General features: G+C 49.6%; 2 protein-coding genes across 3 annotated transcripts in view; both read left to right on the top strand.

The window, feature by feature from the left end:
* Serpinh1 (serpin family H member 1) overlaps positions 1-24,256 on the top strand; it is a 671,742-nt gene that overhangs the window by 308,064 nt on the left and 339,422 nt on the right. The gene's annotated exons all lie outside the window — the stretch shown is intronic.
* The window catches only part of Slco2b1 (solute carrier organic anion transporter family member 2B1), a 46,895-nt gene continuing 42,423 nt past the window's right edge, over positions 19,785-24,256 (top strand). Inside the window, 1 exon segment of the mRNA XM_051149033.1 lies at positions 19,785-20,113. Within this exon segment, the coding sequence (XP_051004990.1) occupies positions 20,098-20,113 (16 nt within the window). The 5' untranslated portion in view covers positions 19,785-20,097.

Here is a 24,256-nt window from a genome sequence, read left to right as displayed (position 1 = left end):
TAGCCATTCCCCCTCCTCTCTATACCATCTCTCTCCTGCTGTGTGTCTGTCTGACTCTGTCTCTGACTCTCTCTTCCCTTTCTATCTGCATTCTCCCATGATATTTCCATTCAGGCATGTAGAGCTAATCAGCCATGAACTACACCCTCTGAAACTGTGAACCAAAATAAAACACTTATCCTCCAAGTTGTCTCTGCCGGGTATTTCTGTCAGCACTGTGGCAAAGGTCAGTGATACATGTCATTTCCACAGCCTTGTGCAATAGTAACCTGTGGGGGTCTCAGCAGCAGACTGTGCCACACAGCGCAGCATCCCATGTGAAAGCTACTGTTCACTTTCCACTTCCTGTGGCTGTGATAAAATACCTTGGGGGAGATAAAAAAAAGGGGGGGAGGGGTTGTTTTAGCTCACAGTTCAGGCTCTCAGTCCACTGTTTTGAGGAAGACAAAGCATCCCACACTTGAGGCAGCATCCATACTACTCTCTTCCCATACACAGCCCAGGACCCACACACAGGGAATGGTGCCGCCCACAGTGGGCTAGACCTTCCGACATCAATTAATGTAATGAAGACAATTCCCGACCCATATACCCACAGGCCAAACTGAGCTACCAGATCTCTCACTGGACACTCTTCCAAGGAGAGTCTAGATTATAGTAAATTGAACTTAAGACTATCATAGATAGTGATAAATCCAGCCTTATTTCAAACACTGAACGATGGTATATATTTCTTACATATTTCTGAATACTCAATAGCATTATCCCTTTGTTTTACTTTTTATTGTAGTAGAGTCTTTCTTCTTTCTTTCTTTTTCTTGGTTAGTCTAACTAAATGTTGATGTATCCAAATAACCATCTTACACTTTGTTTTCTGTTTTATTTTAATTCTGTTTTGTGTATTACTGCTCCAATTTTTATGACGTCTTGATTATTGTATATTTGGGTTTAGTTTGTGTTGCCTTTCTAATTTTTTATAGTTAAAAGCTAAGTAATTTGAGATTTCTTCTCCCTTTTATGTAAGCTTGTCTTTCTCTGACTCGCCTAAGTTTGGGCAGACTGTTCTCATCTTCATTACTCTTAAAATATTCTCTAATTTTCTTTGTAATTTTTTTTTTGATCCATCAGTTGTTTAGGTCTGTGCTGTCCAGTGCCCACATCTGTGGATACAGCATCTAATGACCGCGTTTCTGTTACTTTAAAGATCACATTCAAGCCTGATGGCACACACGTGTAGTCACGGCTACTTATGAGCCGAACAGGAGGACCATGAGTTCAAGGCCAACCAGAGAGTCCTCATCTCAAAACAAAAACAAAAACAAAAACCTCAGAAACAGTGAACAGGTTATTTAAAGCATATGTTTCTCCAAACCAAAAAAAGATTATTTGAAGTAATGGAGTTTTCAAAGGAGAAGCAAGATTTTAGAGGATACAACTCTGGAGGTGTATTTGGGAGAAAACAAAGAAGGGAATGAACATTAAAGTGAATTATACTATTTGAAATAAGAAAAAAATGCAAAATAAGAATTTAATATTCTTATTTGCTACCAAGAACATCCACCAAAGGAATGGTATTGCTATACACATTTTGCTTGTAATCGGGTCATAGCCTCACAATGACTGCACAAGTGCATTAGCCAGACTTTCAGGCAAAATACCTGAGCTAATCAACTTACAAGAGGAAACATCTATTCTTGGCTAACAGTTCCAGGATGTCATGGAAACTAGGAGGTTGGAACTGGCTGGAGGCTGTGGTTCAGAAAGCATGATTGAAAGGACATACCTGTCAGTCCTCAGTCACTCTCTGCTTCCTGGCGTCCATACAGTGAGCAAGCTTTGCTCTGACATGTCTCTCTGTCATCATGATGGTCCACCTCACTGTAGTGTCATTACGATGGAGCTAGCTGATCATGAATGTCTGAAATTGTGAGTTCAAATAGATCTTTACTCCTTTAAACTGTTTCCCTTAGGCATGTATCACAGAGATGGCAAGTCTGACATAGACCAAAGGCAGTCATGTGTCACACAGTGATGTGAGATAGCCATTGTGGGGCTACCATAATTAAGCCAGTTTAATTACACACACACACACACACACACACACACACACACACACACACACACACACAATATGCCCATGTGTGATATTCATTCTATCAGGTCTGTAGAATGTTGACTATTACACCGTATATTGCTGTAGCTTAAGTCTGGAGTGGTCCCTGCAAACCTGTGTGCTTTAGGCTTGTTCCTCTGGCTAGGTCCATTAGAAAGCACTGGGAACCATTAACAAATAGAGCCTTAATGAGAAGTTTTAGAGATGTTCCCTACAGGTTACTGTGAGCCCTTGGTCTCTTTTCTTCTTCTTCTTTCTGAGATGGGGTTTCACATAACCCAGGTTATCCTGGAACTCACTATATACCTGAGGATGACTTTAAATTCCTGATCTTTTGTTTTGGCAAAACACCATGATCAAAAACCAAGTTGGATAAGAAAAGGTTTATTAAGTTTACACTTCCATAATTGCTATTTAACATCCAAAGAAGTCAGGACAGGAACTCACACAGCGCAGGAACCTGGAGGCAGGAGCTGAGGCCGAGGCCATGGAGGGGTGCTGCCACCTGGTTTGCTTCCTCTGGTTTGGTCAGCCTGCTTTGTTATAGAACCCAGGACCACCATCCCAGGGGTGGTACCACCCACAATGGCCTGGGCCCTCCCCTATCAATCACTAAGAAAATGCCCTACAGCTGGATCTTATGGAGGCATCTTCTCAATTGAGGTTCCTTCCTTTCAGATAACTCTAGTTTGGGTGTCAGCACAGTAGGCTTATGGTCTGGACTCTGCCTTCAAGATCCAGCATTACTCACCAGAAGGAACAGGGAGAGGAAGAATAAAATCAAGGCTGAGCATGGTGGCACACCTCCGTAATCCCAGTGCTTGGGAGGCTGAGGCAGGGGGGACAGCGGATGGGGTGGGCAAGAAGTCCTCTGGTTTGTTACAGTTCTGTTGCCGGGTGAGCTCTTTCATAGCTGTACCTGTGCCTGAAGAAAAGCTCCAAGGAGGGCTTGTTAGGGCTAACAGTCTCAAGGGGTGGGAGTGTGAGCCTATCACTGCTAGAACCTTGGTGCTTGAATAGGGCCGCTTGGTGTTGGGAGCATAGGACTTGAGGTCCTTGCCTCATGGAGAAGAGGAAGCACAGGAAACAGGGACCAAGAACTATGTGTAACCTCAAAGGAACCCTCCTAAACACCTACTTTCTCCAACAAGGCCCCAGCTCCTAAAGTTCCCACACCTACCAAAGTAGCATCACCAGCTAGTGACCAAACATTTAGGAAGTGATCCTTTGGTCATATTCGACCATAATAGCCTTCCATAGTCGGTCAGAGCTGGGTGTCAGCAGAGGGAACTAAGAAAACAGAACAAATCTGGAAGCCAGAGCAATCGGGGGATGCTTGAAGGCTTTGAGTAGACTATACATCATCTTCTTGCCATCCATCACTGTTATCCCAACATTTTCCCTGTGTGTGTGATGGGGTAGTGTGTGTGCTTGTGTATGCACACGTGTGTGCACATGTGCATGTGTGTGCTCGTGTGTGTGTGTGTGTGTGCGCACACGTGCACATATGTGTACTCAGAGGCTGTAGGCTCATGATGTGTGGCTGCCACAACTGCTGTCCACCTTAGTTTTTGAGACAGGTTCTCTCACTGAACCTCAAGCCAGCAAGCTCCAGAGATCCTCGTCTCTCCACCTCCCCAGTGCTGGGACTACAGGCGGATGCACTGCGTGGCTTTTCTCGTGAGTGCTGGGGATCTAGGCTCAGCTTCCCACTCTCACATGGCAAACACTTCACCAACTGAGCCACCCAGAAATGTCACTGCACAATGAAGATGCTTGAGTTTGTGGGAAAAGTAACATGACTTGAAATACTGGTCCCATTGCGTGCAAAAAGAACATTTGCAAAAGTTCGGCTCATCGACAGCAGCCTCGGGGGCCTGGAATTCAGTCCCAGGGAGGGGAAAAAAAAATCTTTCAGCCTATCTCACAATGCAAAAGGTAGACTTGAACATTAGTCACTTTCTTTGCAATAATGTGTGTGTGGTAGTCCAGTCTTCTGGATGGAGTGAAGAGGGAGATTCAATACTTTAGGAACTGGACTGAAAAGGTCAGCACAGCTTTCTTACCCTAGATCCTTTGGTTCTAAAGAAAGAAAAGTAACTGTCAAAAACCAAACCAAGGTCAGGGAGTAGGTGGAACCCACCTGAGCGACCAAGAAGAAGAACAGCCTCCTATCAGAAAATCAAGTCACTTCTTTAAGGGCCCAGCCAAGGCTTTTCTGCTAACTCCTGCTACCACAGAAGAAAGAACATTCTGGGTGTGGCACTGCGGAGCAGTCTCCTTTGATACAGACCCATCCAGTATACAGCTCTACATGGTTCCTGAGTGAGCGAAGTTAAGAATAAGTGAAGTGGGGGAGGGGATGATGTAGTTTACTCTGAGTCTCTCTCTCTCTCTCTCTCTCTCTCTCTCTCTCTCTCTCTCTCTCTCTCTCTCTCTCTCTCTCTCTCTCTCTCTCTGTGTGTGTGTGTGTGTGTGTGTGTGTGTGTGTGTCATTTTCTGAGACAGGGTTTTTCTATGTAGTCCTGCCTGTCCTGGAATAGCTCTGTAGACCACGCTGGCCTTGAACTCAGAGCTCAGACATCCGACTGCCTCTGCCTCCCCAATGTTGAGATTAAAGCCATAGCGGACACTGCCGGGTAGTCTCTGAGGAGTGACACCTCAGCTCAGGGGCTGTAGGGGGCAGCTGACACACTCCCCTGTGCTCTGCGATGGATTCCATTTCTCTTCTGATCTAACTTTCCTCTCCCTTCATCTGGGTGGGGAGACGCTAACCTGGCCCTTACCTTGGACTTGCTCCTTTGGCAGCTGTCCAGGGCAGGTGACATGGACACCTGGAGCCTAGCTGCTTCCTTTCCAGTGATGTTTGAGCAGTTCACATGGGTTTCCCAGGACAGCCTTGAGCTTCCTCTCACCTCTGACAAAGTCGTACCAGCGTAAGAGCGGAACTGGCCCTGCAGAAGCGCTGTGTCTGTGCCCTTTCTCATGACCATAGAAATCAGACTGAGCCAGGGTGGCATAGATGTGTCACTTCCTGGTCAGAGTCAGGTCAATGCCAGGACTACTTAGACACTCTCTGTTTCTACCCGTAGAAAAACGAGGCCAAAGGTTTTAGTTTCTTCTTAGTTTCTCAGACTGGAATCCGAGATAGGTATAAATTTTAGTTTTGCTCTGAGAGAATTTAAAACGGGTTCAGATGGCTTGAGTGATAAAGAGACAGTCTAAATGGTTGGGAAAAATTGTTCTCAAATGTGACTCAAGGAAGAGAGAGACTAGGCTCATCTTCCTGAAGAAAAGTCCTGGCATCTGCTTCAGATCTGGGGAGTAAGTGCTTGGCACCTGCAGCCCGGGTCACCATGAACCTGTGGCTCTATTTTTGATTGGTGAGTTCATTGATAAAATATCTGATATGAGTTTAGCTGAGCTTTCCCCTTAATGGGCCAGTCAGCAGAGATGTTGCATCTTTAATTTGTTTTCCTTTTCTCATCCCAATAAAAACACAATTGGTACCTTCTCCAAAAGTTGCAACAATTTTGAAAAGAAGCTCCTGCCACCTGGGACCATGTGCCAAGTTTTCTGGAAGATTCTGGAACATCAGGGTTGGGTGCTTGTTGCTATTATTTTTCTGGGCTTTGGTTTTTGGGTTTTGTTTTTTTTTTAGCAAGCAGTTTTGTTCAATCTAAAACTGGTGTTTTCTCTCCACCCTGCTACTCTCCCTCCCCCCTTTTTTTTTTCCAAATAAAAATGGCTCAGATAAGGGAGTGACTTGGTTGAGGTCATACAGGGAGTTGGTGGCAGATAAATCAGAAACCTTCTGCCTGCCCAGCACCCCTGGGGCCCACTGAAGAAGGGGCACTGAAGCCCACATATCTGAGCCTTGCTATGTACCCATATCTTTGGAGGTCCTGGACCAGCCTACTGGAAAGCCAGCCTGCCAGTGGTGCTCCGGCTCCCAACTTCCCACATACAGATTGGGCAGCGCTGCCTTGATGACATTAGGGCTGTGTGGATAGTTCTGCTGTAGAACTGGTGGCCACTAAAGTCTGTAGGGAGCCTCTGGTCCAGTTCCCTTGGTGATGCCAAAGGGGTAGAGAGGCCCCGAAAAGGCTCTGAGGTACTTAGTGTGAGACACTGAGCAGGAGAGCATAGCTACCTCCCTCCTGTAATAGTCCCCAGATCCCTCTGTGCCTGCCTCCCCAGACAAGTTCTCCCAGAGCTGGGCCCCTCCTTGGCCTATCCCCAGCTCTGGACAAGTTACTTTCTTTTAGGTATATGCCTTTTGCCTGTATGTATGTATGTGCACCACATGGATTCCTGGATCCAGGGAGACTAGAAAAAGTCATCAGATTCCCCAGAACTGGAGTTATGGTTGTCTGTACACCATCGTATAGATGCTATGTAACTGAGCCTGAGTCCTCTGCAAGAGCAACAAGTGCTGAAATACATCTCTTCAGCCCCAAAGCATCTTAACTTTAGCTCCCACCCAGGATGTTCCAGCTGATCCGTTCTCCTCCATCCAGTGCTGCCTCATTACAAACAGCCAGTGTGGGGGTGGAGCCTGACACCATTAGTCCCTGAGCTCTGCCCCTTGGTAGCTGCTGGGCTCTTGACCTGCAGAGGTCTCTTTTTCTGATTTATGCTCTGGGGGCATTCTCAGGAGGCTTATTAGCCGCTGCTCCTGGGCTTTGCTGAGAAGTAGAACAACAAGACTAATGGTCCTCCATGGGACACAACTTTGTGTCCTCGGGGGCTCCCCGAGCCATGGGGCAATGTTGGTGTCGTTAGCTAAAGTCACTGTAGAAGTGAAGTCCTGCGTTTGCTAATTCTCAGCGATGCAATGAGCAAAGGTGTGGGAATCCGCTCCGGAAGTGTAAAGCACCTGCACCCTTGGCCCGTGAGGACCCTTCAGTGTTCTGAAGCTCCACAAGCAGGTGTGACAGACAGAGAGCCATTCAGTTCCCAGGCTTCACTTTCTTTCACTCACTGGCCTATCCTTTCCCCTTCACTCCTGCTCTTTCCTGCCACCTTATGAGTAGTCTAAGTTCCACCTCTTCCGGGGAGCCCTCCAGGACTTCATCTTCCTCCAACTGTCATGTGCTTCCTCTTCTCTGGAGCACACAGGCCCAGCTGTGAATGCTGTGGCTTTAAATCACAGAGAACCCTGGGTCACCAATCGATCATGCTGTCCTGAGTGAAGCTGGCTTGTTCGTGGTGAACTGGCTATGGGGTGGAGTGATCAGTATCAAAGCTGGCATCCTGGCCATTGTGATCTGTGCCTGGGGAGCCCTGGGCGGGGAACAAAGCAGGGTTGCCTCCTGGAAGGCATATTTCTGAATTAGAAAATCTAAGCGGATGAGGAGAGCTTGGCCGGGCCCACAGGGAAGAGGTCAGCAAAGCCGCAGAGGGTGGGATGCTCAGGGAGGGACGTTAGAGAGACAGGTGCCATTGGAATGCAATAGATGTGTCTTTTATTACCACGCATGACCTCACGTAGTTCAGGCTGGCCTCAGACTGACTATGCAGCTGGAGATGACCTTACCATGGGTTCATGATGCTGACCCCTGAAGCCATGAGCCAAAGTAAAGCTTCCCCTCTTTAGTTTGTTTTTGGGGGGGTATTGCATTGCAGAGATGGGAAGCTGATTAAGACACTTTATTTCATAGATGAGGAAGTCAGAGAGCAAACCTGGGTCTTTCCGGTGGGCCAAGAGAGTGCTGTTGTTTGAGCTCAATCCATTAAGAAAGTCTAAGTCAGTGGTTCTCAGCCTTCCTAATACCTGCGACCCTTTAATACAGTTCCTCGTGTTGTGGTGACCCCCAACCATACAATCATTTCGTTGCTACTTCGTAACTAATTTTGCTACTACCTTCCAGACGTCTGGCTGGGATCAGAAGTATCCAAATACAGTCGAGTTGCTGTGTCAAGACTTGAGCCTAAGCAATGGACAGATAAACAGATCTGGGAAGTTCAAGGTCAAGGTGCCGCTCGATTCCTCAGCTTCTGACAATTCTCTCTGCTTCCTTAATGGCCTCTATTAGATGAGTCTTTGCATGGTGGGGGGCAGACAAGCTCTCCCTGGCATCTTTTATAAGGTCACTAATGGCACCTGTGAGGGCTCTGCTTTTATGGCCTAATTGTTCTTCCCCCTGACACACAGGAGGCTGGACTCCAGCGTCTGGCGTTGTGGGGGAATACCTTGGGGTTGAAGGTTGGTGTGACCGCTGTTCTTGGCTGTCCGACTTGACTGCATCTGGAATTAACTAAAGCCCAAATGGCTAGGCACAACTGTGAAGGTTTTGTTTGTTTGTTTGTTTTGTTTTTAAATTAAATCCTTTGAACTGGGAACACCCATTTCTAATTTGAATCTCTGGGGCGGGAAGATATTCCTTTAATTCAGAGCTTTTGAGTTGGGAAGACCCATGGGCCACACCTTCAGCTGGCAGCCTACATAAAGGACATGGGAGAAGGAAGCGCTCTGCCTGTTTGCTCCCACTCTCAATAGCAAATCCATTCCTTCCCTGGCAGTAGAGCCAATTTCTTTATGATTCTGCTATACACTGAAGACCAGCTGAGACAGCCAGCCTTGTGGACTGACCAACTGCTGGATTCTTAGACCTTCTGTTGGTAGATAGTCATTGTCAGACTAGCTGTAAGTTATTCTAAGAAATCCCATTTCTGCTGTTTCTCAGTGGGGAGCCATGTGTAGAGAGAAGGTAAAGGGGGGCTGGGGAGGGGTGTCAGCTGCTTTTCTCAGGGCTGTGACAAAAATACCTGAATATGTTAAGGGGCTTGTTTGGGCTCTCAGCTTGTGGGTGCAGCCCTTATGGTGGGGAAGGCATGGTAGCAAGCACAAGAAGCAGCTGGCCACTGTGCACCCACAGTCAGGAAGCAGAGAGCAGTGAATACCGATGCTCAGCTCACCTCTTCAATTAGTGCCATGCCACCTCCAGTAGAGTCCGCACGACAACACTGTTTGGCAGACCTGAGATGACGACCCCAAAAGGGAGAGTCTCCTGGAAAAGGCCATGGTGTTCTTTCCCTTGGAGTGTTGATAGCAATCTGCTTCCTTGTATTTATTCTTATTTGTTCTATTATTCTTCTCACTCATAGTCAAGGTGGCAACAAGGTGACCAGGGACACGGTGCCAGGAGGTGAACTGGACAAAGCACCAGCCTAGAAGCCACGGAATGAGACGCCTCCTCCAAATGTGCCTAATTTATTATTAGACATCCTGAAAGTTCTTAAAAATAATAAAACAATGGAGCAAAAAAAAAAAGGCAATTGAAAAATCCCCTCAATTAAATGAAGAGTCTTTACCAAAGGTGGAGCCAATTCAAGGAAAAGGTGACTTGGACAAAAGTGAAAGTAAAAGCAGAATTTTAATTCCTACAATACAAAACTCCATATGGCGTGGCATATGTATTGAAGGGCAGTCTCTGGTGTCCTCCTAGATATAGAAGACCCTATAGATTGGCTACTACACCTTGTCCACCTCTCCCCTACACAGGAGTATGTGAGGGAGGGGATGGATGGGTAGCCATCAATGGGAAAAAGATGTCAGACATTGACTAACAGCAAAAAGTTAATTTTACAGAGGACTGTCTCCGGCCCCTGGCTCAACCTGAGAATGTAATATCTGCCTGTGCCAAGTTAATGACTTAGAAACAATGACGTTATTACTATGTACTGTGTACTGTGTATTCTACATGCCTAATTGCTTCACTGACCCCCTTGAATCTATTCCATGGAAAATGTAACCACAACACACTCCCTGTTTCAAAATGTGTATAAAAATCTAGACTGCTTGCTTTCAAAATACACTCAGATTCAAACTGCCTTTGTGTTTGTCTCTGCTTGTCACCTCCGAATCCCTGCCCCCCAAGTCTTCGAGGACCCTCGTCCCAGGGATCCCATACCTGACTTGGGGTGGTCCATGGCAAATTAGTCTGAGAATAGTAGCACCCACATTTAGGGCGAGTCTGCCCACCTGAGTTAATGCAGTCTAGACACTCCCTCGTGATGTGTCCAGAGCCTTGTCTCCATGGTCACCCGTTTGCTAGAGTCTGTCAACTCAACAGTATTAACCATTGCAGGGAAGACATGATAGTAAGCACAGCGCCCAGACCTCTGAACCTACGACTTGGCTCCAAGCCCCGGGTGCAGGAGGGACAAGCAAACGCAGATACTACTAACGGGTCCCTTGCAAGTTGGGGTGAGGATTGGGGACAAGGCCCATTTAAGACCTGAGTGGGCTCAGAGGCATAGGCACATTTGATCACCACTCAACGTGTTTGGGGACAGCAGAGTAGACCAGGCTCAGATCTTGGTGCTGGACTAATTGAGAGCCAAGCCTCGCACATCTGATGATCTTTTTCCTTTACCGTAAAACAAAGGACTATACATCAAGGGAGGATTTCTTAGGTGTGATCTCTGTGCTGATACAGTGAAGGTTAAAATGAGAAGGAAGGTGCACGCAGGAGCCACAAGCACATCTCAACCGTGTTGCACACCCATGTCCCTCTGCCCCAGGACCATAGGAGGTCCATTTGATCACTGTCCCTTCCCTCCCTAACTGTGAGATGCAGAGGTTCTGAAATGTCTCCAGGAGGAGATCACATATTTCAGGAGCATGTACACACTCAAATTATAAAATAACTGGGGTTAGGGGACAGTGCAGAGAGATGACTCAGAGTATAAAGGCACCTGCTGCTGAGCCTGATGGAGGAGAAGAGGCAAGTCCTGTGAGTTTTCCTTTGTCTTCTACATGCATGTGTGGCAAACGCGTGTGTTCATGCACACACACACACACACACACACACACACACACACACACACACACACTAAAATGAGAAAAGAAAAGAAGGAAGAGAGAGAGAGAGAGAGAGAGAGAGAGAGAGAAAGAGAGAGAGAGAGAGCCCTTACTCAGAGGTCAGTTGGCTGGTTGCCTGTACCTTGCCAGGTACCACTCTGCTCTGGGAGAGCGGAGAATGGCGATGTGCCTGCTGTCTCTCTCTGTCTCACTCCCATTGCTCCTTACCATCACCTCCACCCCCTTAGAGGTGTGAGGCTCTGACAGACATGACAGGCTGGAAAAGGAAAGTGTCAAGAAGGGGAGTTAAAAATACATCTCAGGAGAGCCTGGATTCCTTCCCAGCCACGGGCAGGAGGAGGGCCACAGTGCTCTGTGGAACAGATCAAGCTCAGACCTCATGTCAAGGCCTCTAGTGTTGCTGTCCCTGTCATCCTCACTTCTACCAAGAGGCAGTGTGGCCAGAGCAGAGGTTCATTTGTCTCCAGAGCTAAATGCACCTGGGTTGGGATCCAGACACCACCAGGCAGCTGTGCACCCTGGGCAAGTGGCTGCATTTTTCTCTGCTTTGGTTCACCTATTGTAAATGAGGCTGGTGAGACAATTGATGTCGGCTTAAGGGACCATGTAGTGAGAGGCTTTGTGTGAATGAACAACTGAGCAGCTGTCTGTGTGTAGCCCTCACAGAGAAGAAACACACACATGCACACACATGGAAATGCACATGTACATGCATGCACATGCACCCCTCCTTCTGAGGCTTTGTTCTGGGGAGGCTGAGATTCCCCCCCCCCTTTGTTTTTCTTTAGGATTATGCTGCCCTGTGACAAGTGACCCCAAAGTAACTGCATCCTTAGCCAAGGTCCTAGTTAAGGAAGAGCCACCAGAACTCTACATCTTCACTGGAAAGACCCAGACTGAGGGCAGAGGAACTAACTCAGTTCAGGAGACTGTGTGATAAAGCCAGACTGCTAGGTACTCTTTAGCCAAGGACCTGGGGAGAGTACGCGAGCCTGACATCACCCATTGTTCCAGAAGCTCAAGAAACATAAGTCATCTGGGAACTTGGGTGGCATGTGAAGGATTCTGGAAGGGCATTTGATCAGAGAAACGTTCAGGCTTAGGCATCGAGACTGGGGGTCCACGGAGCGTCAGTGAGTCTGGAAGGAGACTTGGGGGGAGGCTGTGCATGGAGCCTTCATGCACCTGGGAGGGAGATCAGGGTTTGGATGTGATGAGAAGAACAAGCTTTGCTCCATGGAGAAGGCTGGGCATAGGAAGTTGGGGCCTTGGAAGGGTCTGTGGCAAGGTGGAGGACTGACTGCGATCAGGGACAATAGAATTATAGAAGAGAGAGATGGCAAAACAAGGGTCCGGGAAGAAAGAGGAGTAGGCTCTGGGCAAGAGGTGGGGCAGGAGCAGACAGAGGGTGAAGGGCATTGCCACATAGAGCGAGGAGAGAGACAATGGCGGGAGATCGGCCTGGTACTGAACAGAGTTGGGGTTGTAGTTGTGAGAGACCAGTCTCCATATAAGCCTCATGTACACACAAGCCCGAGGTCCACACAGAGTGAGGATACTCACAGTCCAAGAGGGGTCTGAGCTGGAAGAGAGGAAGCTTGGAGTCACCAGCTGGGCTTCAAATGCCTCCTATTATATGTGGAAACCTGAGATTTGGCAAAGGCAAGTGACTAGCCAACATCACCCAGATCATTGTCAGTGGATTGAGCCTGGATCCCTGTCCACAGCATTAACTCAGGACTCAGCTCAATGCCCAAGACAATGGAGACTAGTGGCTGCCATGAGCAGGTTCATGGCCAGCCTCTGATGCAGTTAGGACTCCGACTTAGGATTGGGCCATACTGCCTGGGCTCTGATCCTGACCTGTCCCTTGCAGTGGGGGGTGTGTGGACCGTGCCACCAGGGGGAATGGGCATGGGACTGCAAGGTGGAGCATGTTCAAACCCCAGAAATCTCAAGCTTGAGATTTAAAAGGCTCATCTTGAGATGGCAAGAGTGGGACGAACTCCCTGTTTCTGTTCTTGCCTCTGACCATGTAGCATGGCGACCCCCAGCCAGGGGAACAGGTAGTCAGTCACATAAGTGGGCAGCTGGATGCAAATAGAGCATCGCCAATATCTTGATCTTAGCCAATGGAATGAATTCCCCCCCCCCCCCCCCCACTGATCAAGGTTTCTATAGCTCCTGTCTACCTCGAATAAAGTGCTCATCATCTATTTCACTGGTGATCATCTAAGACTGACTATTCTGGGCTGTAACACTGGGGAAAGAAGGGCTCCCCTTCTCCCTGAAGAATCCATCACCAGACCACCAGACTCCCCCGTTGGTTAACCACAGCCAGTCGCCACAGCCACCAAGGTAGCTGCCTCTGAAGCTCACCAAGGCAGCGCGAACCTGCCACCGTCTTGCCACAGTGCCCATCTGTGGCAGTGGGTGATCCACCATCCCTGAAGCAGCCACCCAACTCACCCGAATCAGGTCAGGTCACCTCCTGACTTGGTCTCAGAGCCCTGAGCTCCCCAGTGCCACCTGGTCTGATGCCAGCAGTCCATCTAAAAAGGATGTGCCATCATGCTGTTACAGATGGGGTCTTTCTCCCTTGCATGCTTCCCTGGAAGTTTTAACACTTATTGTGAAGACAAATCTCCTTTTCCTGCACTCTTGGCTGGACCAGGAATACTGGAGCACAGACCCCTCTCTGCACTCCATCCCTCTCAGCTTGGAGCCCCGGACATGTCAGGGAGAAGCACGTTCTCCCTGCCTCCCAGCTCACCTCCTGGCAATGCTCCAAGGAGAAGTGGAAGGGCATCTTGCCAGCTCTGTGACCTTGAGCAAATGTTTTAGCCTCTCTGTGCCTCAGCTTCCTCATCTTGAAATCGAGGGTTCTATTAGGTTATTGGAAGCAATGCGTGCACACCATCAATGCACCCCTTTTTATTATTTTGCTGATTTTTGAGGCAGGATCTCACAATGTAGCCCAAGCTTGCCTCAAATGTGTTATGTAGGCCGGGCCAGCCTCAAATTTAGAGTGAGTCTCTTGCTTCAGTCTCCCTAGAGCTGGGATTTCAGGTGAACAAGGCTATGCCTGTCAACACATTCATTTTATAGTCAAGAAGACAGAAGCTTAGAAAAATTAAATGACTGCATGATAATGCAGCTAGTTATTAGCTAACCTCAGGCCTAAATTTCTCCAAAGACTAGGTTGGTTCACTCATGTGAAAAAAAAACTGCCTTCCTTTGCTTCCCAGCTCTAAAACTTAAGAGACTGGGGCATAGGGAGATTGCTCAATGGGCAAGACACTTGTGAGGCAAGCGCAAGGACCCAGATTTGGATCCCCAGAGCCTGTGTAGATCTCGGCACAGTGGGCAGTCTGTAATCCCAGCCCTTCTATGGTGACAGGAGAGGCAGAAACAGGAGAATCTCTGGAAGCTCTCAGGCAGCTAGCCTGGCATGTGCTAGCGTGAATAGGAGACCCCATCTCAAACAAGGAGAAAAGTAAGACCTAACAACCCAGGGTGCGTACCCCACCACTAACACACACACACACACACACACTCATATGCACATGCACACATACACTCACATACATTCACACATACTCTCTCACATGCACACACATTCATACAAATACTCACACATACATACTCACTCTCTCACATGCACATACACACAGTCACATATACATATGCTCATATACTCTCTTACACACACACACACACACACACACACACACACACACACACACACAGGAGTCCCCCATCCAAACGCAAGGTTCTGAGTCCCACTACACCCCAGCTCTGGGCCCAGATCTCATTCTAGCATCACCATCAGTCCTATTTTCTGGAGAAATCTATCCACCGCCCTTGCCTTGGGGAGGCCACTCCATTTGAAAGGCCTGATACCTGGCCTCTTCCCTTGCTAGGGTCACCCAGTATGCTCCCCCTAAGTAACGAAGTGAGGACAGCATTTGCATAAGGCTAGCATTACCCAGAACACTTTAGACACATGGTCCACACCTAAAGAGACTTTGTGTGCTGACTGGAGGGCATGTACATGTATGTACTAGGGTGGTGAGAGCAGAGCAATCTCCAGATGCAAGCTGACAAAACTCCATATAAACAGCAGTGATGGACGCAAGCACACTGGCCTAGATCCTGTCCCCCTTCTCCCCATAGACATAGCAGCAGCCTAGCCCCAGCCTTAGCCCCAATGCCAGCCCAGTCCTTCCAGAAGTGCCATGTGGCCCAGGCCCCCTGAGTGAGCATCCCAGAAGCTACAGCAAGTGTGGGTCACTGGTATTCCTGCCTTCTACCCTCAGACTCACAGGCTCACAACCCATGTGGGAGGAAGCAATTCGCCTTCCTGGGTGAAGCTGGTGTTATACCTTCCTGAAGCTGTCATAGCCTCAGAGAGCCTGGTAACGAGTGTGCAGCCTCATGGCAACGCGTTTCTAGAGATCACTGCTTGCTTTTAGAGACAAAAGCAATGCGTTGTTGGATGGACACCTACTACCCCTTGACAGTTTTGCGCCCAGATGTCCACCTGAAAATGGGCAAGCTGAGGTGCGCATTGTGCACACACCTGTAGTCCCAGCATTTGGGAGATAGGAGGGTCAAGAGTTCGTTCTTATCTACATAGTGAGTCCAAGGCCAGCCTGGGCTACACTAGACCCTGCTTCAAATCCATAATACTGACAATGAAAAGTGGAGTGGTAGAAGCAAGGTAAGCTGGGTGTTGTAGTTCACACTTGTAATCCCATCACTCAGGAGGCTAAGACAGGAGATTGGATGTGATTTCTAGGCCAGCCAGAGGTACAAAATAAGACTGTCTCAAAAAGATGAAAATCAAAATTTGAAAAAAAAAATCCAATGGTAAGCCTGGGGCATCCTTCCACTATAGAAATTAAGTAAAAGAGCTGGAAAGTAGAGAGGCCAGAACTCACACAAACATCCTTGTTTGTTTGGTGCTGGTCCTTCCAAAGTCCAGGGTGCAGACCTCCTCTCTGCCTCCAGGGGGCAATGTTGCAAAAATCTTTGCGGGGAGCCAGGCTTTCCTCCAAACCATGTCTTCCCGTCCTATTCTGGTTCCCGCTCTCTCTGCCTAACTCATCTGCACCCTCACTCCCACCTTATGTCCTCTCTAGCCTTGCTGCACCCATCCGTGTCATCTCTCCAAGGACACAAATTTTTAATAACGGTAACCCCGAACTTGACTCTGCTAACACATCGCTTATGCAATCTTTCCAAAGTCAGAGACGAATGGGCCCCCTGCCAGGCATCTCCCCATTTTATAATAAGGACACTAGCAACCAGGCAGACGCAGGACCTAGGTAATGCCAGCACAGAGATGACCAAGGGAAAGCTAGGGGTCCCAGCCTAGCCAGTTCCCAGCTGGGGTCCCATAAGAGACTTCCCCAAAGTACACACGGTGCTTCACACTTGACCCTGACTACCTAGCTGGTCTGCTGAGCTCCCAGTTTGCCTTTGAGCTCCCTTCCATCTTGGGGGAGGGGCTTCCTGGTGATTTATTGCTTGCCTTGGGGCTGTCAGTCCGGTCTGGCTGACCTGATGCGCCCTGCTGTGATTGACTTCCTCCACTTCCTCTGCTCCCAGGATCACAAGTCATCATGGCTGCCATATTAATAATGCCCTGCCCCCCCTCGTGTCTGCTCAACTCTCAGAATTGAGCAAGCACTAATCCATTCATCAGCTCATCCCAGCCTTGACAGCTGTGGACAGGCATTTCACAGGCAAGGGCATGGAGGATCAGAGAGGGCAAGCAACTGGCTCCAAGTCATCCAGAGAGGCCTCTCTAGAGAGAGAACTCTAGGAGACAGGGCAAGGCTGTGATGCTCTGTGTGGTCCTGCCAAGAGGTTCTTTAACTTTTTTTTTTTTTTTTTAACTGCAGAAGAGGACAGTGAGCCTCAGAGAATTCTTGCTGGCTCAGGTTTGAAGCATCCAGGGCCTAAAAAGTATCAGGTGACTAAACTGCTCTCTGGGAAACAGGCCTGTCACTTCCAGAGGAGGATGCAGCTTCTAGCCCAGCCATGGAGACAGCAAGACCCAGGGAAAGGTGGTTCAGACAATAGAGCCTGGGCTGAGTGGCACCCCCATAATCTTGGAGGTGGGGGAAGTCCAGGGGAGTTAAGCAGCCTCAGTAAAGCACAAGTGGCTGAGTCCAGGGGTTCTTGGCACAGCCCTTCTTAGAGCCCTGTTCATCCAGCAGGCCTGCAGCCCATGGTGTGTCTGGAAATGTGCTGCGTCTCATCAGAATAGAGAAGACCAGTGAAAGGGGAAGCGTTGACTCTCAGCAGGAGGGGGGCTGTTTCTTCTCTACTGGTCAGAGAAGAAACCCCTGGGAGAAGCAGACAGTCGCTCCCACATTTACCAGACTCTGTAGCCTCAGTCTCCCACACTGACCTCAGTACAATATATCTGCCTTTGACACCCTTAACTCACAGCCCATCTCCTGCTGTAGAGAAACTAGTGTGTGTGTGTGTGTGTGTGTGTGTGTATGTGTGTGTTGGGGAGGGGGTGTCGTTCAGCATGTCACCTCTCTGAGTGGCAGTGTCTTCATAGGAGAACAAGCATGCCATTGCCTTCCCTGGACAGAGCTATCATTTATAGATATCCGCTCTCCGACTGACAAGCCAGAGGGAAGTGAGAATGAAGGTGCTGAGGGGGCAGTTTGGAACACTTCAGGGAAGGCATCTCTGACCACTCCTCGCCTTCTTTATCTTCCGTGCAAGGTCACAGTGGCCAACAGAACCTTCCTGCAGGCTGGTGGTTTGATGCCATGATCACTTAACAGCCGGTAAGACAGACTGAGTCCTAAGGAGCAGAGGGTTCGCCCAGTGTCCCACAGCAGGGTTGTGACAGAGCTGACACAGGAATGGAGCTTGGCAATCTAGTTCCCTGCATCCTTCTCTTGTACCCTGAAGCAGATGGCTCCACAGATGAAGTCTCCTGTTGAGTCAGGTTTACAGCAAGGCCCGTCTCTACGTGGGTTACCCAGAGAGAAAGGCTCTGTCCGGCTCTGCAAACACCTCAGGGTTTTACAACAGCGTCAGGCTGGGCATGAGCAGCTGAGCTGAAAGATGGAGCTGCAGAGTTTTGCAAAGCATGCCAACAGCAGGAGACGCTAAAAAAGGCATCAGGTTTCGCAAATAATGGTAATCTGCAGATGGTGTTGGGACCCACACCCCCACACCCCTTGTGGTGCTGTGCAAGGAAAGTATGCAGGTTGCAGCAAACACCAGCACTCTCAAGTACACTAAGCCAGGGAGCAAGGCAGTATCACAAAGTTTAGGGCTCCTGGAGATGAGACCCTACTCAACTAATAGTTCAGGAGCTGTAAGTTGGCTCAAGTTTCATAAGCTCAGGCCCTTCCCCAACATCTGTTCCAGCTAAACACATCTGAGTCCAGGAATGTTATGGCTCCATACACCCCTAGGACAAAGCCAGAGATAAGAGAGTTTCTAGAAATCTAAAGCAACCTTCCTTTTTGCAGTTGTACACCTGTGATTTGAAATCTGGGTGGCTCCCTCCTCTTCCAGTCTCTAGGAAGACTCCATTGCTGATTTTGGACCGAATTGCCAGGCAGACCTGGGTTTCAGATGCCCCTGATTTCTATCGCCAAGCAGCCTAAAGGAGGGTCTCTACCATTGCAGAGGAAGCTGGACTCTAAACCCACACCCCCGTTCCACGGAAAGGTCCTCTTCTGGAGATGGGGGCTGAGCTCGTTTCTGTATCTTAAATCGGGGTAAAAGAAGACTCTTCCCCTAGGGTGACAGCCTGGGTTGAAGGAAAAATCCTGGTTCTAGCATGGGGGTGGGGGCAGATGCTGCCCAACTAGTGAGGTGCTCTGTGACAAGTAGTGGAGACTCCTTGACTCATCTGAGAAACAGGCGGGGGGGAGGGGGGACACGCGGGCGCACCTCCCAGCCTCCTGGATGAACAGGCACCAGGCTAGGCTATGAAAACCGGGCTGTTTTCTCCCCAGCCTGGTGAAGGCCCTGCCTCTGGCCACTCCCTCCAGCTCAGCCTCTGGCTTCTTCATTTATTTCCTCTCTATTCACACCAGCCCTGTAAAGGAGAATTGCTGCTTTGTGGGGATGAGGTTACAGCCACTCAGAGAGAGATTCAGGGACTTGCCTGTGACTCCTGACACTTGGCTAAGGCTAGCGCTGGGATGGGCTCACTCATTCATTCTCCCAGCTGTCTGCAAGGCCTCTGTCCAGATGTCTCTACGAATTTCACATTTGTCTTTTTGTCTTGCTTCCTCTCTCCCTCCTTTCCTTCCAGCCCCTTCCATTTAGGTGCTGAACCTGACGGAGCTTTGAACACCAGTCCCACAAGTGCGCTGGCCATGATGCTTTGCGGGCGGGGGGGGGGGGGGCGACAATGGTTTGTTAATCTGAATTCTTGGGGCAGATGGGAAGGGGCAGCTATGAGTGACAGATGAGGGGGACAGGGGATAGGAGCATTGTGGGGGAGGCCCCAGGCTCAGTGGGAAGCGAGGCCTTGCTTCAGAACTCACAGAGGGCTAGGGAGACAGCAGACCCATAGGAAAAGGGGTGCACTGCAGCCAAGAGACTGAACATTCTGGAATATCCCTCTCTTGAATAGCCCTGAACTTAAGAAGAGCCATCAACAGCTTCTCCCTCTAGCCTCTGGTGCTAACACAAGGAAACTATCCAAAGGCAAGTGCTAGGAAATAACCTCATAAGCCTCAGGGAGGAACCAGCCTCTCCCCTGCTGCCCCTCCCCGCTCCCCCCAGGATGGGGGCTGGACCTAAACAAACCCGCCCTCTTTACAGTCCTGGCCTGTCCCAGGCAGAGATCAGAGGAATTCATGGAACCAAAGAAGCAGACACAGCAAGGGCCAGGGCCTCAAGTCAGACAAAGGAGCAAGTGCTCAGGAGCTCTCAGGGAGAGGTCAGTCTGAGCAGGGTCCCTACCACCTGTGCCTGGAGGGCCGCTGCTGATTAGTATGATCAAAGAAACATAGCCTAGTGAGGGACAGTTCCTGCTGCTGCTGCTGCTGCTGCTGCTGCTGCTGCTGCTGCTGATCTCTCAGAAGTTGTCTCCAGGAAGGAACCCTGCTAAACTGCAGGTCGAACTAGGGGCCATAACTCCCTGAATTCCCCAGGCATGGGGCCCAGAATAGGTAAGTGCAGGTAAAGGAAGGGAGGGAACTGGGAGGGAGTTGCGGGGGGGGGGGGGGGGGGGGAGGTTCACCAGCCAAGGATGGGACCACATACAGTGCCTCCGTGGGAGACCAAGCCTGAGGCTCAGTTCTGCACAGAGCAACCTATCAGTCTGTAGAACACAGACTGAATGAGAGGGAGGGGAAGGGAGCTGTTTTCTCAGCTGGAGGCGGGGAGCCCAGCCAAGCCCCCTGATTAGCTAGAGACTCAAGACCTTAGAAAGGCAGGCCTGCCCAGTTATGTCAAGCTGATCCCCCCCCCCCCCCCCCACACCCCCCCCAACCCCCCACGCATGCACCCCCCTCACAATGTGAGGGAGCCGATGTAGAGATGAATGGACAAAGCAGAGAACTACAGAGAAGAAGGAGAGAGAGAAAGAGAGAGAGAGAGAGAGAGTGTGCAAAGAGTCACAAGGACCTGGACCTGCGGGTATTAGCAAGGATAGCCAGCAGGCTGGGAGGGTGACAGGGAAGTCCTGGAGAGACAGAGAAGGAAAGCATTGTGAGCCAGAAAGGCAGGAAACCACCAACCCTCAGGGACAAACGCCCAAGGGACTGACCACGATCCTTAGGATCCACCCAGAGAGAGGCTTATGGACACTTACCTGGGGTGGATGGTAGTAGCTATGAGGGAGGCTAGAAGGAAAGGTCTGGAAGTATCTGAAACCAATGGGATGGACTAAGGAAAAGCACCAAGTGGCTAGGACAGAGTGACAGACAGACCCACCGGTGACAGTGGTGGAACACAAGGTCTTCTGGATGGCCTGCAGTAACCCTTGGCCTCCCTGCTGCTCCCTGTCTGTTGCAGTGTTGGCCTCACACCCACCCAGGCAAGGCCAGGCTTGCTCCCAGGAAGCCACAATGAAGGCTTAAGGCCAAGCAGATTTAGCAATGTGACAGGCACAGCTTGGGGACCCTGGTATACCAGGAAAGGTGGGGATGGATGCTTCCGCTCAGGAGGCCTCATAGGAGAGAGGAGGATGAGGTTAGGTTTGGGAGGGGGAATGGGGGAGAGGGAGGTAGGCCAGGGGATGCTTTGAGCAGAGTGGGGGAGGGTTGAGGTTTATTTTTCATTTGGTGACACAGGGTTTTGCTTGTAGGCCAGGCTGTTCTCTGGTCTCTGCCTCCAGTGTGCAGGGATCACAGGTGGGTACCGCTGAACCTGGCATAGGAGGATGGTTTCAATAGGTTTTTGGGCCATTGACAAACCAAACTCCCATTCATCTTCTCAGTATGAATGGGGCGGTTGGAGATCCATAGCCTGGAAAAAGCTAGCCCCCCCCCCCCAATCTGCACCTGCCCCCACTCTGGCTTCTCTAACTGATTCCTGACACACATATACCAGGAAGCTGACCCAAGTCCTCGAACTGAGTCACCCAGAAGCCCCCTGCAGCTGTGCTTCCTCAGCCTCCCTCGAGGCTATGGCCAGGCTCAGTACAGTAGGTGACCCCCAGTCTTCAAAGAGTCCAAGGACAGCTGTTCCACTAGGGATAGACACCAAAGGGGACTGAGAGTCAGGCGTGTCTCCCACAGAGCTAGCCTGTCAACTCGCATGTGCCCTTAGGCCCACACAGTCTCCTATCAGTGCAGGGAGGAGACTAATGTCCCCACACCATCCCAGTGGGGTCCAGGGAAGCTACAGTCTGGCCTCTACACCCTTGCCCGGAGAGTCCCTGCCCACTGCCTTTTCTTGGGAAACTTGACACTTCCAACACTTCCAAGTGAAGCCTACGTAAGGGCTTTCCTCCAAACTAGAGGAAGGCCCTGTTGGTCACAGTGCACCACAACACACATGCTCCTGTACTTCCGTCCCTGGACACTTACCTGGGGTGGATGGTAGTGGCCTATGAGGAAGGCTAGAGAGGAAAGGTCTGGAAGTATCTGAAACCAATGGGATAGTCCTTCCTTGCTCTAGGTGTGGGTACCGTTGCTTGCTAGATGTGGCCCTCTGTGTTCAGATGAGGTCTTTCCAGGGCAGATACGGAGTCGAGTGAGAGAACCATATGCCTCTTGTTCAAATCCCAGCTCTGCCCCATGGACTGTAGGAGAGCTCAGGGAAATCTTCCCTTGTTTCTAATAGGTGAGGAGGCGGATACTCAGAGAGGGCAAGTGACTTGCCCAAAGGTCACCAGCACCTATCCAGCAGAACATTGATTCCCCCTACTATTAAGGCTCTCTCCTCTCTGTCGCTTGCCTGGGACACTCTCTTTCTTCCTTATGCCATACTGGTGAACTCTGGCCTACCTTGTATACTTCTCTATTGGCTCCCCACAAAGCAAATTATTTTCTGGGTGCCACTGACTAGGGAGGAGATGTTGATGGGGGGCGGTCTGTGAGTTACTTCCCCATGACTGGTATAGGAAGTGTCAGATGGTGAGCTGGCCTTGACTTTAGCGTAGGGTCAAACAGTCAGTCAGTGCCCACTCGGCCTGCCCTCTATCCCTTTCAAGGACTCAGTTCCTCCATTCTCACAGTAGGTGGCAGGGATAGTCCCTGGGGGTCCCCTGTTGTGTTTATAAGCTTGGTCTGTGGAGGGGACAGCACAGCAGAGGCCTTTCTGCAGGGACTGTCTGAGCCTTTATATCAGTATGGGGGATTCGAGCATATAGGGGGGAGGCACTAGAATGGTGCTGTGCTCTCACAGCCTGCAGCCAAGGCCTGGCAATGGTTCTGGAACATGATGGAAGGGACCCACTTCAGCAGGCTAAGGTTTGGCAGGACAAGGCTTGATTCCATCCATTCCTGAGGCCTTGGACCCAGCCAGGACTGGACAGTAAGTAAACAGCTGTGTCCGGGTCCCAGCTTTGTGATGTCCAGCTGTGGAGTCAGAAACCTAAGCCACGAGATGGAAACTGCTGAAGCTTTGGAAGCCCATGGTATAGGCCTGTCATGCCAGCCTCCTGGGAGGCTGGGTCAGCAGGAGTGAAAGTTCAGCGTGGTGAACTATCTCAGTAGTTGAACTCATGCCTAGCATGCTCAGGGCCCTGAGTTCTATGTTCTATGCCCAGGACCACAGAAAATATAAAGACAAACGAAAAACACGAGAGAGAGAGAGAGAGAGAGAGAGAGAGAGAGAGAGAGAGAGAGAGAGAGAGAGAGAGAGAGACTAATTTCAACTGTCAGGGTTTTTTTTGTGGTGGGTAAGTGCATTAAAAATGTAATTGGGCCAGGTGTGGTGGCGCACGCCTTTAATCCCAGCACTCAGGAGGCAGAGGCAGGCAGATCACTGTGAGTTTAAGGCCAGCCTAGTCTACAAAAGTGAGTCTAGGACAGCCAAGGATACACAGAGAGACCCTGTCTGGAAAAAACAAAACAAGCAACAACAACAACAAAAAAAAGTAATTGACAGTGAATGTGTAAAACTCTTCCTCTTTTTTCCTTTTCTTTTTTTGGTTTTTTTTTTTTTTTGAGACAGGATTTCTCTGTGTAGCCTTGGCTGTCCGGGAGTCACTAAGGAAACCAGGCTGGCCTTGAACTCACAGCGATCCGCCTGCCTCTGCCTCCCAAGTGCTGGGATCAAAGGCGTGTGCCACCATGCCCGGCTGCAAAACCCTTTCTGGAGCAAAGCTCTATGGCTTCAGAATGGCTAACGTCAAACTGCGTAGACATTCACTGACATGTGCAGTTTGGGATTGGGCAAGTATTTGAGTGACTGTTTTAATCTAACTGTGCGATGTTTTTATTTGTAATTTCATTACAATAAGGTGGGGTTTTTTGTTGTTTTAAAAATAATAATGAAAAGAATTAAAAATTTTTTTTAAAAAAGCTGAAGTTTGAAATAGGCACAAACAGTCGGCCAGCAGCTGGGAAGGGTACTCTACACCCAGATGGGATGGAGAGCAGGATTCTAGGGGAGGGAGTACCAGCAAGGCCTGAACAGAACGTACATTCTAGAAAGGCAAATGGACTGGGCATGTTTGTGGGCTCGGTGAACAATCAGACTAAGGGAGGAGGTCACGGGGAGATAGCTCAGAAAATTAAGCCAAGGCCAACAGGGCTTTGACACAAACAGATCCTATGAGACTTACAGATATGTAGTAGCTTGGAGGCTGTTGGGGCTGTGGATGGATGTGACGAGCCTGGTGGTCATGCTTCTGGGATCTG

Source organism: Acomys russatus, chromosome 7 (genome assembly GCF_903995435.1).
Source record: "Acomys russatus chromosome 7, mAcoRus1.1, whole genome shotgun sequence".
Lineage (NCBI taxonomy): Eukaryota > Metazoa > Chordata > Mammalia > Rodentia > Muridae > Acomys > Acomys russatus.
Note: the sequence above shows the minus strand (reverse complement) of the source record. Positions and strands in the feature narration are given on the sequence as shown.